This window comes from Mustela erminea, chromosome 6 (genome assembly GCF_009829155.1).
Source record: "Mustela erminea isolate mMusErm1 chromosome 6, mMusErm1.Pri, whole genome shotgun sequence".
Lineage (NCBI taxonomy): Eukaryota > Metazoa > Chordata > Mammalia > Carnivora > Mustelidae > Mustela > Mustela erminea.
In genome coordinates, this window is record NC_045619.1 from 106,704,855 (window position 1) to 106,721,008 (window position 16,154).

A 16,154-nucleotide genomic window follows, 5' to 3' on the forward strand; every position below is an offset into this window, starting at 1 on the left:
CCAACCTTGAATTCTTAGGATAAATCTCAATTTTTATATCTTCCTACGTTTGATTTTCTTTTCTTTTTTTCCTCTGTATTCAGAAGGAATACTCCTGTGTAATTTCCTCTTTTTTTTTTTTTTCTTTTTAGATTTTTCTGGCTTTGTTTTCAGGGCTTCTGCATCATAATCCCTGTTTGCCATGATTCCCATTTCTCTTACTTTTTGGCATAAATTGTGCAAAGTTCATCTTTTGTACATTTCTTCCCCCAAATCTGGAATCAGCTGTGTTTTTACGGAGCCTGTTCAATTTAGTGGGAAACTATAATCTGGGTGTTGTAGTGCTCGAAGTTGTTGGCTCTAACTGCTTTTAACTCCTAGGTAGTACATATGTAGGTGTGTTTTTTCCTTTTGGTTCTGGAATATGTAAAGTGTAGGCCCCTTTTTATGTACATGAAAAAACAAAGTTGGATGAAATAAGGAAGTCAGAAGATTCCATTATAAAATCTTCATAAACTGATAGAATGAACCAGTGATTTATTTTGGAATATATATGTCAAAGACAAAAACAAAGAAATGGAAGGGATTAAGTAACAAATTTAGAATGGTGATGAACTGTCATGGGGGACTTTTGGCCATACAGTTGGATAGATGCACCTACAAAGCTTGTGGATAATGAGTATATAGATGTGTATATTGTTCTTGGTTCTGGAATATATTTGTATTCCTTCTTTATATACATATATTTCACATTGGTTATTTATGAAACTTAAAGGTATTTTATGCACAAAGCATTGTGAAATTATCTTTCCTATTATTTTTAAGTAGTCTTTAGATAATTTGTGTTCTTGGGTGCCTGGGTGGCTTGGTTGAGCGTCCGGCTCTTGGTTTCGGCTCAGGTCATGATCTCAGGGTTGTGTGATCAAGCACTGTGTCAGGGCTCGATGCTCTGTAGGAAGTCTGCTAGAGATTCTGTCTCTCACTCTTCTCTCTCCCTTTGCCCTCCCCTCTTTTCCCTTCTCTCTAAAAATATGTAAATAATTCTTTTAAAAAAATATGTAAATAATTCTTAAAAAAATAATTTATGACCTTTTGCCAACTGGACCAAAAGTGCCTTCTTACTGTGGCTATTAAAGTTCTTCTTACTATTTATAATGCGGAGTTAGTTCAATACCCATATTGATAAAAATGAATTATGACCATTACACTGTATTTATTCAGTTGCATTTATATTGTAGATCTAAACGTGAAATAAGTTAGAGAAAGACAAATACTGTATGATCTTATTTCTAGATGGAATCTAAAACAAAACAAAAGATACAGACTCAGAAAAAGGATCAGTCTTGTTACAAGAGGTAGGGGGTGGGTCAAATAGGACTTGGAAAAAGGTGGTCAAAAAGTACAAACTTCCAGTTAGAAGATAAGTAGTAAGGATGTAATGTACACAGCATGAGGACTGTAACTAACAGTGCTCTACTATATATAGGAATGTTATTAAGAGATCAGATCCTAAGATTGGCCATGAAAAGGAGGAAGTTGGTTTTTTCTTTATTCTTTTTATTGTATTTATATGACAAGATGGATGTTAGCTGATCATATTGTGGCAATCATTTCACAATATATGTAAATCCAACCATTATGCTGTACATCTTAAAATTACACAGTGATGTATGTCAGTTCTTTCTCAGTGAAACTGGAAAAGGGCTTTTTAAAAATTGTTTTTATCAAAAGTACCTTCAATAAATTTTGCTAATTTCATACAGTAGAATTCTATATAGTTGAGAGAATTACAGAACTATAATTATTATACCCAGTAATATGGATAGATCTCTGAGTGAAGAAAATCTGTACTTAAAATTATATAATAATTCCATCTGTACAAAATTAAATAGGCAAAACTAATGTAGTGCTAGAATAAAGGTTAGTCTTAATCTAGGAAGCGGTTTTGAGATGTGTTTCTGGGGGACTGTTAATGTTTTGTTTATTGGTCTGTATTCTCATTACATAGGTGTGTTCAACTTAAAGAAAAATTTTCAAGTTGCACATTTATCATTTGTGTATTTTTCTGCATTTACATTGTATTTCCATAAAGCATCTACCAAAAATTTTAGATGCATAAGCGTATATATAAAATGAGCTTCCTTTTAAAGGAAAAAGGAATAAATTGTTTGTAATACATCTAAGTTATATAAGAAATTGATACCATAACTTACTTGGGGTAGTGAAAGACAGTTGGGAGGCAGATTTTTTTTATTTGTTTAAGGTGAGTTCATAAGATATAGAAATATCGCACACTTTATTAGAGCTTCTATAAATGGTGACGTCCATTACTGATTTTGTGTTATAAGATTTGTGTTATAAGAACATATTATATGTCATTATATCATTTTAATTCAGTTTTAAATAAGATTTTAAATGAATTAAACTTATTAAAATGAGATTATCCTTATTTGCAGTTTTCAAAGGGTGGATAATGATATATGGTAACATAAAGCTTGTAAATATTTAAATACATATCCAAGGAGAGCTGCATGATGATATATATTCTCACAGCAGTGTTCTCACAGCTGTTAGCTGAGAACATTAACTTGATCACTTCTGAAAAGATACACAAAGTAGGATGATTCAGGTGCCAAAACACTAAATGTATCTGTTTATTATCAGTGTTGAGCAGCTGTTACCAATCAATATGGAAAGTTTGGTTAGGTCTGAGGCACTAACATCCTGGGGTCTGTTAACAACTCTGATTTGTTATATTGCAGTTTTGTCTCTAAACTGTTCTCAGTTTTAGTATCATACAAATTGATTTTATGTAGAAGTCAGTGAATGGCAAGTCCCCACCCATCTCTTCCTCTGAAAAGCCTTGTCATCACTAAAATTATTTCTTGGCAAGCAGCAGCCTGACATAAACTCTTATGATTGGTGCAGTTGGCTGGTTGATTACCTGGTTTAGGTTGGTTTTGGTATTAACACATTTTTGCCTACATATATTTTGCTTCGGAATTAAAATGTACTTGTTTAAGTAATTCTGATTTGGATGCCACCCAGAGTGAGTGGAAATGACTGATGAAGTGTGTACTGTGTTCTCTTAGTTCCTTGTGTTGTAGAGTTCTGTCTTTTCTCCCTCAGGAGTTTTTTCAAGTCTTGTTAAAGCATTCTCTCTCCTCTCTTTGTGGTCATGTATTTTTCTTTCTCTTTCCTGCCTTCCTTGAGAAAACTCTACTTCAGAGCAAGAAGTTGTCTGATTGAATTCCAGCTCTTTTCTCCAAAAGAAATTATTTTTAATGGTGTAAACAGAAAAATCTTTGGATGAATAAAAATGACTTATTTTGTTTATACTGAGTGTTATTAGTCAAGTTTATGTCTTTTTTTTCTTATAATCCTTCAAGAGAAATTTACTATGATTTTGTTCCTTATATTTTTATCTGTGTTATATTGTGAATTCCATGGAAATTTGTGGGCCTTTTCCAAAAAATTATAACTATGGCAAATTTGACTTCTTGAACTGATACAGTTGTATTTATCAAAAAGAAAATGAAGTTCTTTTCCGCGTAACTTGCGAAGAATTAGGGGGGAGGAGAGACCAGAGATGCATTTCTTTATTTGGTATATGGTCTGGGTATATATGTTTGAACCAACAACAGTACAGGATTTTTGCTATAAGTGTGTGTTTTTAGTCTTGTGGACCTGGAAATTGCCCGTTACTTAGCTCCTCCGTCAAAATGCCAAAATGATCAAAATGCTCAGTTTTTCTCTTTTCCACACTTATCACAGGTGGAGGAATTACTGATGGCCATGGAGAAGGTGAAGCAGGAACTGGAGTCCATGAAAGCCAAGCTGTCCTCTACTCAACAGTCTCTGGCAGAAAAGGAAACTCATTTGACCAATCTTCGTGCAGAAAGAAGGAAACACTTAGAGGAAGTTCTGGAGATGAAGTAAGTGTTCATAATCTTATTTTTCAGGCATGTGCTTAGTAGAAAACCTTTTTCTCATTGCTTTCATCATCGGACCCAATTTATTACCGCTAACGCGTTAGCTTAATTTTAACGCAAACCTGTATTTCTCACTCCCTAGAACAAATTTGAAACAAATTCTGGTCAAATCGAATTATTTTTGCCTCCTCACTGAATTTTAAAGTCCTCTAGAGAGGGAGAGAGAGAGAGATAAAGAGTGTGTATAGGTGTGTGTGTATAACCATATCCAGTTGCATCTCTGAAATTTCTAAAATCTTCTGGAAAGTTTGCCGTATTGCTGAGCTTCCTGAGGAACATGACTGTTGGTCCTGAGGTCCTGTGATAGCCAGGCACTTTTTAAAAACATTTTTTATTATAAACACTTCCAAAGGTATACAGAAGTAGAGAGAATAATATAATGAGTCCCTACATAAATATCCTCCATATTTTCCTCTGTCATTTTCCTACTAGTCCCACATCTTGTGGCTTCCTGAGATAATTTGTTGTGAAATATGTGCATGTCTGCTAGTCCATAGCAGATGCTCCTTTTTCTTCATTGTGGCACCATGCCCAACCCTCACCCCTACAGAATTGCCCTGCTTCCAGGTTTTATAAAGACAGATTTATCCTGGGACAGCTCAGCAACCTTCTTTACCTCAGCAGTTATCCACATTTTTGTTGTCTTTTCTTCTGTTTCAGAAAAGATGCTCTCTCTCCATCATAAGGCTAGCTTCTGATCTTTTAAGCACACGTCCCCTTCTCTGCAGTCTTCATCTGTTAGTCTACTCTCACATAATCTGTGCTCATTTTCTCTTAGTTTCTTCTTCTCTGCATAAAACTGAGTCTTTCTGACCTACATTAAGTAGACTTCTCAGCTTAGCAAGTACTTTGGGTTAATATCCCTCTTCTTTTCTGCTGTTTGGAACTATCAATAAGTGTTGAGTACTCAAATTACAGAACAGACGAGCATCTTGCCATGAGAGTTTTCATGACACATATGATATCCTGACAGCAGCCTTAGAGTTGAGAAAGCAGTTGTTGGGGTGTCACCTGCATGTAGGATAGGTTATTAGGCCACAGTGTAAGGTTAAGAGATTCTAATCTTTCAGGAAAGCGTTACAGGTGATCTACTTTTAGAAGTGATGAGTACTTGAAGCCACAAATTAATTTGGATGCTGGGAGAATAGGGGGAGGTTAGTGTTCTGAGTATCATCACGAGGATAAACTTTGTTAATATGCTGCAGTTAATGTAAGACAAGTGTTTTGTCACTGGTGGTTGAAACTGAAAGCTTGGTATTTTGGAGATGGAGTAGTAGAGGTAACTTTTGAATAATAAAGCATGAAATTATTTGAATGGAAGAGGTCTGGGAACCATTCCTAAAACATGGTAGGGGATAGAGTTGAGAAGCAAATTAAATCACAGCCTAAAGGATTTAAGAAGATGGAAGAAGGATGGATATAATGTGGAAAACAGAGTATCTCATGATGTTCTGAAGCAGAAACAGGCCTCATTAAAGTAACAGTAGGGTAATGTTGGTTTTTTTTGCTCCATACACCAATAATCTTGATTTTTACCTGTCAGATATTTCCTACTAAGTACAGGTACTTGCTTATAGCAAAATCATGGTGTATTTGTATGGGAATTTTCTCTTATCATTAGGACTTTGAAAAGATATGAAAGACGTTTTAAAGGAATGCTTGACTTCAAGTCATGAAAAGGGAGTGGTGTATAATTTTTTTTTTCTTTTTCGGTACTACAGTGCTATACTCTGTTGTGGACTTCCCTTTCCAAACCAGGTCTGGGATTACATTTCTGAAAACTATTATGATTAGCAAAACTATTTTTGGTAATATCAAGCACTCACACAATAAGGCATGGGATAAACGATTAAAGTATGTAGAGAAATTTTTAAGTAGTCTGGAAATTTAGTAAAACAAACATTAAATGAAAGTTTTAGAAATAAAGTGCTAAAACCTGGCTCTGATGGACGACCTATCTCTTAAATCACCTTTTTCAGTTGCCCATAGTATATTCTGTGGCATCATGACGCTCTAAGATTTTTCATTAGTTTGTGTCATACAGATTTACCAACATAAAGGTTTTGTTGTTATTGTTGTTTTATGTTTTGGTCTGTGGTTTATTTTTTTTATTATGTTCAGTTAGCCAACATATAGTACATCATTCGTTTTTGATGTAGTATTCCTAGCATAAAGTTTTAAAAGTTGTCCTTGCTTTAATTTCCACTTAAATTTCCCCTTGTCTTTCAGTTTCATATCTTAGTAAAATAGTGGTCAAATACTTCCCTTTTAATAAGTTATCTCAGCATTTTAGACATAATCCTCTATGCACATATTCTGTTGGGAGTGTGGTTGTTCTTTAACTGGCCTGCTCTGTTTTCACTGCCCTGTAGGCCTACCAAGTCTAGAAAGCAGCTAGTATTCTGTTCTTTCCTCTTAGAACAGTGAATTGAATTCCCTATTTTTTTAAAATGCAGATTTCCAATGTATGGCTTACAAATACAAAGTAATGCTTCATAAAACCTCAGTTGAAAACTGTAACCTAAGTGTAATTATATACAAAACTCTATGAATAGTGTGGGTTCTCATACAGCGAGCTTTTGATTCCTTTTCGCTATGAAACTGAGCAAGAGAAGAGCTTTTCTTCTATATTTTAGACTCCATTCTATATGTTGAGCAAGTTCTTCTAATCACCTGTGCTTGGTTGGGGGTGTCTCAGTTCCTACAGCTTTGCTCCGAATTTACTTCATTCTTTGGTTAGTTTATAAGGAGTTTACTCCCTCCAACTAGTTCCGCATGATCTCTGTCTCTAATTATTTACGGCAACTAGTAAGAACATACTTCATGGAATGAAGGACTCTGAATCAGAATTTACCAGTTCTATGACTTAAGCAAGTTCTTTAACCTCTCTCTGCCTCAGTTGGCTCATTTTTAGAATAGCGATAATAATTGTTCTGCTTCATAGAATTTTCATGACATTTTTTCATTGTTTCATGGCAGGACCCACCATATTTTAAATGTTCACATTGCTTAATTATGGATAATTGAATAAGTAAAAGGATTTATTCATTATAACCTGAGAACTTGAAATGTAGAAGAAACATGAGAGGAATGGCAGTGTGCAAGAGACTGAGACACGTATATGTGTGAGTCAGAATCTAGAATAAGAAACGTCTCTCCTGAGAAAAAGGCAGAGCTGACCTATATATCTAAAAATATAGAAAATTTTTTTAAAGATTTTGTTTATTTATTTGGCACAGAGAGAGAGAGAGAGCACAAATAGGCAGAGGGGCAGGCAGAGGGAGAGGGAGAAGTAGGCTCTTCACTGAGCAGGGAGCCCAATGTGGGGCTCGATCCCAGGACCCTGGAATCATGACTTGAGCCAAAGGCAGTTGCTTAACCGACTGAGCCACCCAGGCGCCTCTAAAAATATAGAAATTTTTTTTTAGCAAAGCACAGGAATAGTCTAGTTTTCTGCAGTAATCCTGACCATGTCAGACCAAAAGGAATGACCTAATCATACTTCTCTAACCCTAGCATTTATGATTGTCATTTCTGAGCATCTTTTACAAACAAATGGTGGCCCTGAGTTTGAAGACATGTGAAACTGCTCACTTAGTAGCCTGCTAGTGAGCCAGTAGAAACATTTGTGTTGGTTCACCAGCCTTGAAGGAACATTTTTATTGGCAGATCCCCTGTTGGTTCTTCTTTTCCTTATGCCATGGTTTTGTTAACCTTTATTTTTTTATTCCACTTTTATATTAGTCTCTTTCCCTAAGAAAGAGAGGATGAATTGGAGAAGGGGACAAAGTAATAAAATAACAATTATAATAACTGTAATAAATTTTAAGTATCAGCTCAGGTCATGAGTTTGAGTAGTACGATTTCTAGATGAGAGCTGGCTCATTCTCCACTGCCTTGCATTCACACTCCTACTGCCGTCTCACCCTATGTTGGCACTTTGAATAAAAAGACTCATTTTTCATGTTTAATAAAAATTTTTATGAAACTATGAATTTGACTACCCTGAGAACAGGTTTGTCTGGGAGAAGTGGTAGAAGAGCCCTTTTGTTTCTTTGAGATTCCAGAGGCATTTGATAAGTAGCATTCCATTAGTAAAGTTGGCAGAGAAATTCAAACCTCTCTGGGCTAAATTATATACTCTTGAGATGCCTTTGGCTAAAGAAAGCTCTTAACTTCCCACAACAGAAAGTAAATTTTCATATGTACCTAGGAAGAATCGTATAATACAATCTAAATTCTGACGTTTAAAGTATCTTTTAAGAGAAAGGAATAGAATATGTTTAGAATTAAGAAAGTTATTGAAAATGCTTACTTGAAAAAGTTCAGACTATTTGGGGATAGTATAGGTTAGGTGTCAATCTATTAATACCTTGAATAATTAAAATGAATCTTTTTTTTTTTTAAAGATTTTATTTATTTATTTGACAGAGACATAGAGAGGGAACACAAACAGTGGGAGTGGGAGAGAGAGAAGCAGGCTTCCTGCCGAGCAGGGAGCCCAATGTGGGGCTTGATCCCAGGACCCTGGGTTCATGACCTGAGCTGAAGGCAGACTCTTAACAACTGAGCCAACCAGGCGCCCCAAGTCAGTATTTTTTTTAAAGATGTTACTTATTTGAGAGAGAGAAGACGAGAGAGAGCAGTAGAGAGAGAGAGACCACGAATGGGGGGAGGGGCAAAAAGAGAGGGGAAGGCAGGCTCCCCCCTAAGCAGCAGCCCCTCCAAATGCTGGGATGGATCCCAGAGTACTGGGATCACAACCCAAGCCGAAGGCAGACCCTTAACTGAACGAGCCACCACGTGCTTGAGAGTTTGTATTTTAAATTGTTTTATCTTCTGATATCCTATATTTCATTTTCAAATTTATTATAATGTTGCTGACATTAAAGAAAAGAAATCCCAATTGGGCATTTATGACAGCCTTCTAAATTAACCACAAAATTGAAAAGTCATGCAAATGTATCATAGGAACAGTTATACCCTAGTAACAAATTGAAGTGTTTTCTAAGTAACATTAGAACATGTATGCTTTTTGCATAGCCACATTTATTTATACGTCTATCACATACCTTTATTAGAGGCAGTAGACATATGATAAAGGACTTGTAGTGAAACTGGAAGCATTTTTCACATTGACTTGAAATACTGAAGTTTAAATATTCTGTAGGAAATCACATAAATTAATATAAAAATTTCCTGTACTTGAAAAAGAAAGCAAAATATGCTGAATAGCATAACTATAAACAAGAGACAGAGCTGGGACTGGTCCTTGATAAAATGATAAAGTAGAGTTTGTGTCTATAATCAACTCTCCCTTGGGACTTTGGGTCTTTCCCTCTGGTCTTAATTCCTTAATTCTGCCCCCTTTTCTTCTACCCTTATCTCCAGCTCACTTATGTATCCCCCTAATAGGAAGTGTAATCTTAACTGTTCTTTGTATCTTTCCTCATTAGACTAATAGTTTACTTGAGGCTCTTAGTTATTTTAGAACAGTGGAAGAAATGGCTTTGTTAATATAATAATTGTTAGAATTTTCTACCTCTTTTTTCTCCTAAACTTTGACCACGATGCTCAGCTTTTCACAAGATAGGGATGTGTATTATAAATGTTTTTCTCAAATGTTTTTATTTTCTTGTGACCTGAATTGGGATGAATTACCAGTAACCCCAAATATCCCATGCCTTTCTCTTCCCTAAACCTTAATCCATCTTTTAGCCATTTAAAGCCACATATCACTTCCAAATAGAAGAAACCATATTCTTAAAAAAATAATAATAATAATAATAATCATGCTTCTTAATCATCTTTTCATGTAAAGAGCCTTAAAAGGCTGGAATAATCTCTAAGTAACAAGTAAAGCATTGAGCTTTTTAGATAAAGACCCTCAAAGTACCTTTCTTTTTCATCCTTCATAGTACTTTCTCTGCCCCATCAATATATATGGTTTGTGTGTAAGAATGTCCTTGTATATGCAAGGATGAAATTAAGAATATAAGTCATCTTCTTTCTCTCAAAGGAGAAAGGAGTATGATTTATTATCCTACCTTCTTTTCATTTTCTCCTCTCCTGGAGGTGTAGGGTCAATCCTGGTCCCTTCTGTTAAATATAAATGCATCAGTTAAAGGACTGACTGTTGCAGGGAGGTAAGCCTTAACCTAATTGCAATACCTATTTTGAGAAAATCTGTTGTGTAATATACAGTATGAAAACTTTTTTGGTTTGAGAGTTAAAACAAACTTTTCCTTTCATGACCTTTCTTTACTGTGCCCTCAGAAGGTGCTTTACAGAAGGTACCTACCTAGGTAATTACTCATTCTGTAAATGGGTAAAACTTCTGTTGGGCTTTGCATGTAGATCGTAGTAATCCATCCATTTAATCCTAAGTTTTTCCTATCAGAAGGTCCAGTTATGAGTATTATAAACATCAAAGATGCTCCCTGCAGCAAAGAGTGTGTTTACATTTAAGCCAGTTTGCTTATATATAAAACAGGTATAATAATATTTAGACCCACCTCATGCTGTTGTTGTGAGGATCAAATCAGGTAAAGTTATGGAAACATTTTAAAATTAGTGAAGCTGAATATTTGCAAAGCAAGATACTCAGAATTGAAGATCCAGTTCTTTTTCTTAACTCCTTTTTTCCTAACTTTCCTAATTTCTTAGGTCTGCAGTTTTCTTATTCTGAAATGAAAGGGTTTCTTAAATCTCTAAGATCCCTATCATTTAACAGTTATATGTATAGTTCTTTAAGTGACCATTTGAAGTCCCTTGATTCTATAGTTGTAAATGCTCTGAGTAAATCTGGGAAGTAACTTACATGTAAACAGCATACTGAAAAGAGGTTGGGGGTCAGATGTCCATGAATTCTTAACCTAGAACTAGGCTGCATATTCTTTGGATGAGACTACCCAGGGTTTACCAGAGATTAACTACTACAGGGATGAAAGTGGAATTGTGTGATACTAAAGGTAGAGAAGGGCTGGGGAATTTGGAGTTCTAATCCAGTCCAGAGTGGCAAAATGCTTGTTAAAATGTCTGGCATCTTGCTGAAGTAACAGGAAGCTGGGGGGAGGGGGTTGTTTGTTTGCTTTGTTTTGTTATTAATTATTTTTATTAACATATAATGTATTATTTGCTCTAGGAATACGGGTTTGTGAATCATCAGGCTTACATACTTCACAGCACTCACCATATCACATACCCTCCCTAATGTCTATAACCCAACTACCCTCTCCACACCCCCCTACCCCCAGCAAGCCTCAGTTTGTTTTGTAAGATTAAGAGTCTCTTATGGTTTGTCTCAAGAATAGGGAACATGAACTCTAATAAAGCCTACTGTAGACCCAGACCAACAAAACTTGAAGTTCTAAGAAAGTCTGTAGGGAAGATTGAATTTGGAAAATGAATCTTACCAAGATAGAGAGATCTGGGAAATACCCTGCGCTTTTAGCAGATTAGCCTAACAAAGAATAAATATAAGCCTACAAAAGGATAGTGAAGTCATCTGTTAACTAAATTACCTTCTAGAATAAAAAGTATTGCCCTTCAGAGGAACATAACAGAATCCAGAGTCTTTATAGTATATCAACTACGGTATTCTATATTGGGTTTTAAAGTTTGCCAGACATGCAAAGAAACAGTAACATATACCCATAATGAAGAAAAACATGTAGTAGAAATTGGTTCCAAGAAGTCCTATGTATCATATTTAGCAGAAAAAGACTTTAAAGTCACCTTATAAATATGCCTCAGGGACTTAAAGGAAAATGATGATATAGGAAATCTTAGCCAACTAAGGAAACTATTAAGAAACGGAAATTTGGAAACTGAAATTTTAATGAAAAGCTCACTGAATTGCTTTAGTAACAGATTAGAGCTGTCAAAAGAAAGAGTCTATAAATTTTAAATGAAATCAATAGATATCCAGTTTGAAGAGCAGGGAGAATGAGGGGTATTACAAAATGAATGGAGCCTTCGTGATATGTTGGGTAATGGCAAATAGTAGACTAACATACAGGTAACTAGGACACAAAACAATTAAAAGAGTAAGACAGGAGCAGAAAAAAATTTTTTAAATAATAACTGAAATATTTCTCTAATTTGAGTACATAGATTTAAATACATAGATTAAATACATAGATTTAAAGAGGTCTATAGGAAATTTAATTTTTTTGTAAACATAAAATCGCTCTAAAAATATCTTAAAACAAAACACATGTATTTATAGACCCAGAAACTTCGTGAAACCTAGTAGGATAAATACAAAGAAAACCACAACTGTTGACATTGTAATTCAGTTGCTGGAAACAAAACATGGGGAGAAAAACAAAAGCAACAAGAGGAAAAAAGACACTACATAAAAGGAAAATATGGTAACTGAGTTCTTACCAAAAACATTGGAAATCAGAAGAAAATGGAGCTTCTTTTAAAGTACTGGGGAAAAAATTGTTAGACTAGAATTCTATGGCCAAATAAAAGAGTATTAAAAAACTAGGGTTAAATATGGACATTTTCAGTTAAACATGAAAAGGCTTTGTTTCTAGAAAAACTGCTCTATAAGAAATGTGAATGGATGTTCTTCTAGCTGAGAGGAAATGAAACCAGATAGGAGCATTGATTTATAGGAGAGAATAAAGAACATCAGACCTGGCAAATTAGTTGACGTATATAGAAGACTTGTTTTTTTCTTCGCATAGTCTCCTTAAAAGACAACTGACTATTTGAAGCAAAAATAAAGCATTGTTTGGTTGAGTTTATAATGTGTATAAAAGTGAATATGCCAAAACTAGCACTAGAGGTGGGGATGTAGCTCTATATTGTGTTAAGGTTGTTACCTTTATGAAATAGAAAGTAGGAAGAATCAGGAAGTTTTATAATTTCTAATCTTAACAGACTGTGGTAAGTTGAAGATGCATATTGTTAGCTATAAAGCAACTTCAAAAAGTTAATCAGAAAACCAAAAATAGAACACACACCCCCCCGCCGAAAATCCAGTAGAGGAAATAAAACATAATACTAAAAATTATTCTATTTAATCAGAAAAAAAAGGACAGGAAGAGGAACAATAGAGGAACAAAGAATGGAAGGGATAAATGGATGACAGATAGAAATTCAGCATATCAATACTTATATCAAAATCTAAAACACTCCAATTAAAGGACAGAGATTATCAGAATGGATTTTTGAAAGAAGCAATGTTGTCTATAACGCACAGACTGTAATAAACACAAATACAGGGGCGCCTGGGTGGCTCAGTGGGTTAAAGCCTCTGCCTTCGGCTCAGGTCATGATCCCAGGGTCCTGGGATCGAGCCCCGCGTCGGGCTCTCTGCTTAGCAGGGAGCCTGCTTCCTCTTCCCTCTCTCTCTGCCTGCCTCTCTGCCTGCTTGTGATCTCTATCTGTCAAATAAAATAAATAAAATTAAAAATAAAATAAAATAAAATAAAATAAACACAAATACATTTAAATTAATGAATGGAAGAAGATGGTCTTTGTAAACAGTAATCATAAGAAACCTGGTATGGCTGTATTAGTATCGGATGAAAGAGACTTCCAAAGAGTCTTTCTGAATTAAGGATGTATCATAATGATAGAGGAAATAATTCATCAGAAAGATATAACAGTTCTTTGTAATGTAGGTACCCAAAAACAGAGTTTCAAAATTCCTGAAGGGCAAACTGGAAGAACTCAAGGGGAAAACAGACAAATCAGTAGTTATCAGTCATCACTGAAGATTATAACCCCTGTTTCTCAGGATTTGATAGAATAAGTGACCAAAAAAAACAAGCATTAAAAATATAGAATATTTAAGATTATCAACTTGACCTATTTGATATTTATAGAATAATACACCTGAAACTGAAGGATTATATATATTGTTTTCTGAATATGTGTGGAGTGTTCACCAGTGTAGACCATATGTTGGGCCATAGTAAATCTTAACCTCACAAGACTAAATATGTCAGAATTGTTCTCTGACCACAGTGTAATTAAGTTAGAAGTTATTAAGATATCTGGAAAAGCCCTCAAATGTTTAGAAATTAAATAATACAGTTCTAAATACCATGGCTCAGAGAAGTCATAAGGAATATGAGAAGTCATTTTGAACTGAATGAAAATGAAAAATGTTGAATTTTGTGTTATACATTCAAATAGTGCTTATACCTTTGAATGTCTGTATTGGAAAAGAAGAAAGCTTAAATTCAGTTATTTGAATTCTACACTATGAAACTAGAAAAAGAAAAAGCAAAGTAAACCAAAGTAAATAGAAAGAAGGAAAAAATAAAGATAAGAGCAAAAATCAAGGAAATAGAAAACAGCATGGAAAGTTCACAAAGTCAACCATGGTTTATCAGAGAATTAATAAAATTGATCAGCCCCCTAGCAAGACTGACCCAAGGAAGAAGGAAGACATGTGAACTAACATTTTTGGAATGAAAGAGGGGAAGAGGGCATAACACTCAAGATTCTAAGGGCATCTGAACAGATAGTAAGAATATTTTGAATAAGTTTATAAGTTAATAAATTTGATAACTTAGATATAATAGATTAAATTCCTTTAAAAATACAGTTCATTAAAACTGGTTCAAAATTAGGAATATCAAATTGACTATATGTATTAAAGATACTGAATTTATAATCAAAAAACATTTCCACAGAGGAAACTCCAGGCCCAGATGGCTTCACTGGTGAATTATACTAAACACTGAAGTAAGAAATAATAACAATCTTGCAGACTCTCAGAAAATAAAGAAAGAAATACTTAATTCATCTTATGAGGCCAGAGTTAGCCCCACACCTAAACCTGGCAAAGACATACAAAAGGAGAATTTTACAGGTCAATCTACTTCATGAACATTGGCATGAAAGTCCCCAACAGAGTCTTAGCAAATGGAATCTAACATAAGGAGAAAGCTAATGTATTAACAACCAAATGAGGCTTATTTCTGGAATGTAAGGTTTGTTCAATATTTGAAAATGAATTAAGTTTACAACATAAGAGAATAAAAAATAATACAACTATCAGTACATTGAGGAAAATCTTTTGACAAAAGGTAACACGCAGTCATGTTAAAAACTCTTAACTGACTAGGAATAGAAAACAGTTTACTCAGCTAAATGAAGGGCACATGTGACAGACTGACAGCAGATGTCCCGCCTAATGATGCAAATTGAAGACTTGCCCTCTGAGATTGAAGAGAATATAGAGATGTCCATTCTTATCTCTCTGTTCTTAATTATATTGGAGATTCTAGTTATGTAGTATATCAAGAAAAGAATAAAATTCCAAAGGAAGTAGTACAGTTTTCTTTATACACAGACAACATGATTATCTAAGCAGGGCAATGTATAAAAATTTCCATACACTAGCAGCAAGCAAATGGAAACTGATATTTTAGAAAATATTTACAGTTGCTGCTTCCTGACAGCTCATGGGAGAAGAATTAGGCACACACAAGTCAGCTGCCAGAGAAAGGGAGCGGGGGTCAACAATAGAAAAGACTTGCCGGGAACAACTCCTTAGTCTCATATTTATTGGAAAGTAGGTAACTACCAACAAGGAATCTGGAATAGGTTACCCATTGACCTTGAGTCTTGTAGATAAGTAAGAAGAAGGGCAACATCTATCTGGTCAAGCAGTATAAAGTTTATAGTTGAGCAAGCACATTTAAAGGGATCATCTAATTAGCCACAGGTGGTCTCTGGAGTAGGGGCTAACAGAAAAGAGAAGCCGGCGGGTTCCCAGCTGCTCGGCTTCAAGGATGTATACCGTCTTCTCCCCCAGAGGCCTGTTGCCACTACATGTTTTTCTTAAGGCTATATCTAAGCGTGCTTAGTGGCTAGTATAATTTCTCATGGATTATATTTTAAGCAGTATGTTGTTCTGAGGGACAGTTACAACAACAGCATCAAAATGCATAAAGTATTTCAGAATAAACAACAAAAAATATATAAGATCTCTACATGGAAAACTACAGAACATTACTGAGAAAATTTTAAAAACATCTAAATAGAGGTACATCTAGTTAATGGTTTGGATAAGGAAAGTTTGAGATGCCATTTCCCCCAGGCTGATTTATATTTGTACCTCAATCACAGCCAGAATCACAGGGAACTTTTGGGATAGAAAACTGACAATTGGAATATAAAATTTATATGGGATTGCAATGGCTGTAGCAG

General features: G+C 34.9%; 1 protein-coding gene across 13 annotated transcripts in view; it reads left to right on the forward strand.

The window, feature by feature from the left end:
- Positions 1-16,154, forward strand: part of ERC1 (ELKS/RAB6-interacting/CAST family member 1) — a 541,029-nt gene that overhangs the window by 283,639 nt on the left and 241,236 nt on the right. For all 13 annotated transcript variants that reach the window (XR_004287084.1, XM_032349214.1, XM_032349215.1 and 10 more), the window contains one exon: positions 3,754-3,914. Coding sequence is in view for 12 of the 13 variants with exons in the window: in XM_032349214.1 (XP_032205105.1) it covers positions 3,754-3,914 (161 nt within the window). In the remaining variant the exon portion in view is untranslated. The remainder of the gene's footprint in view (positions 1-3,753; positions 3,915-16,154) is intronic.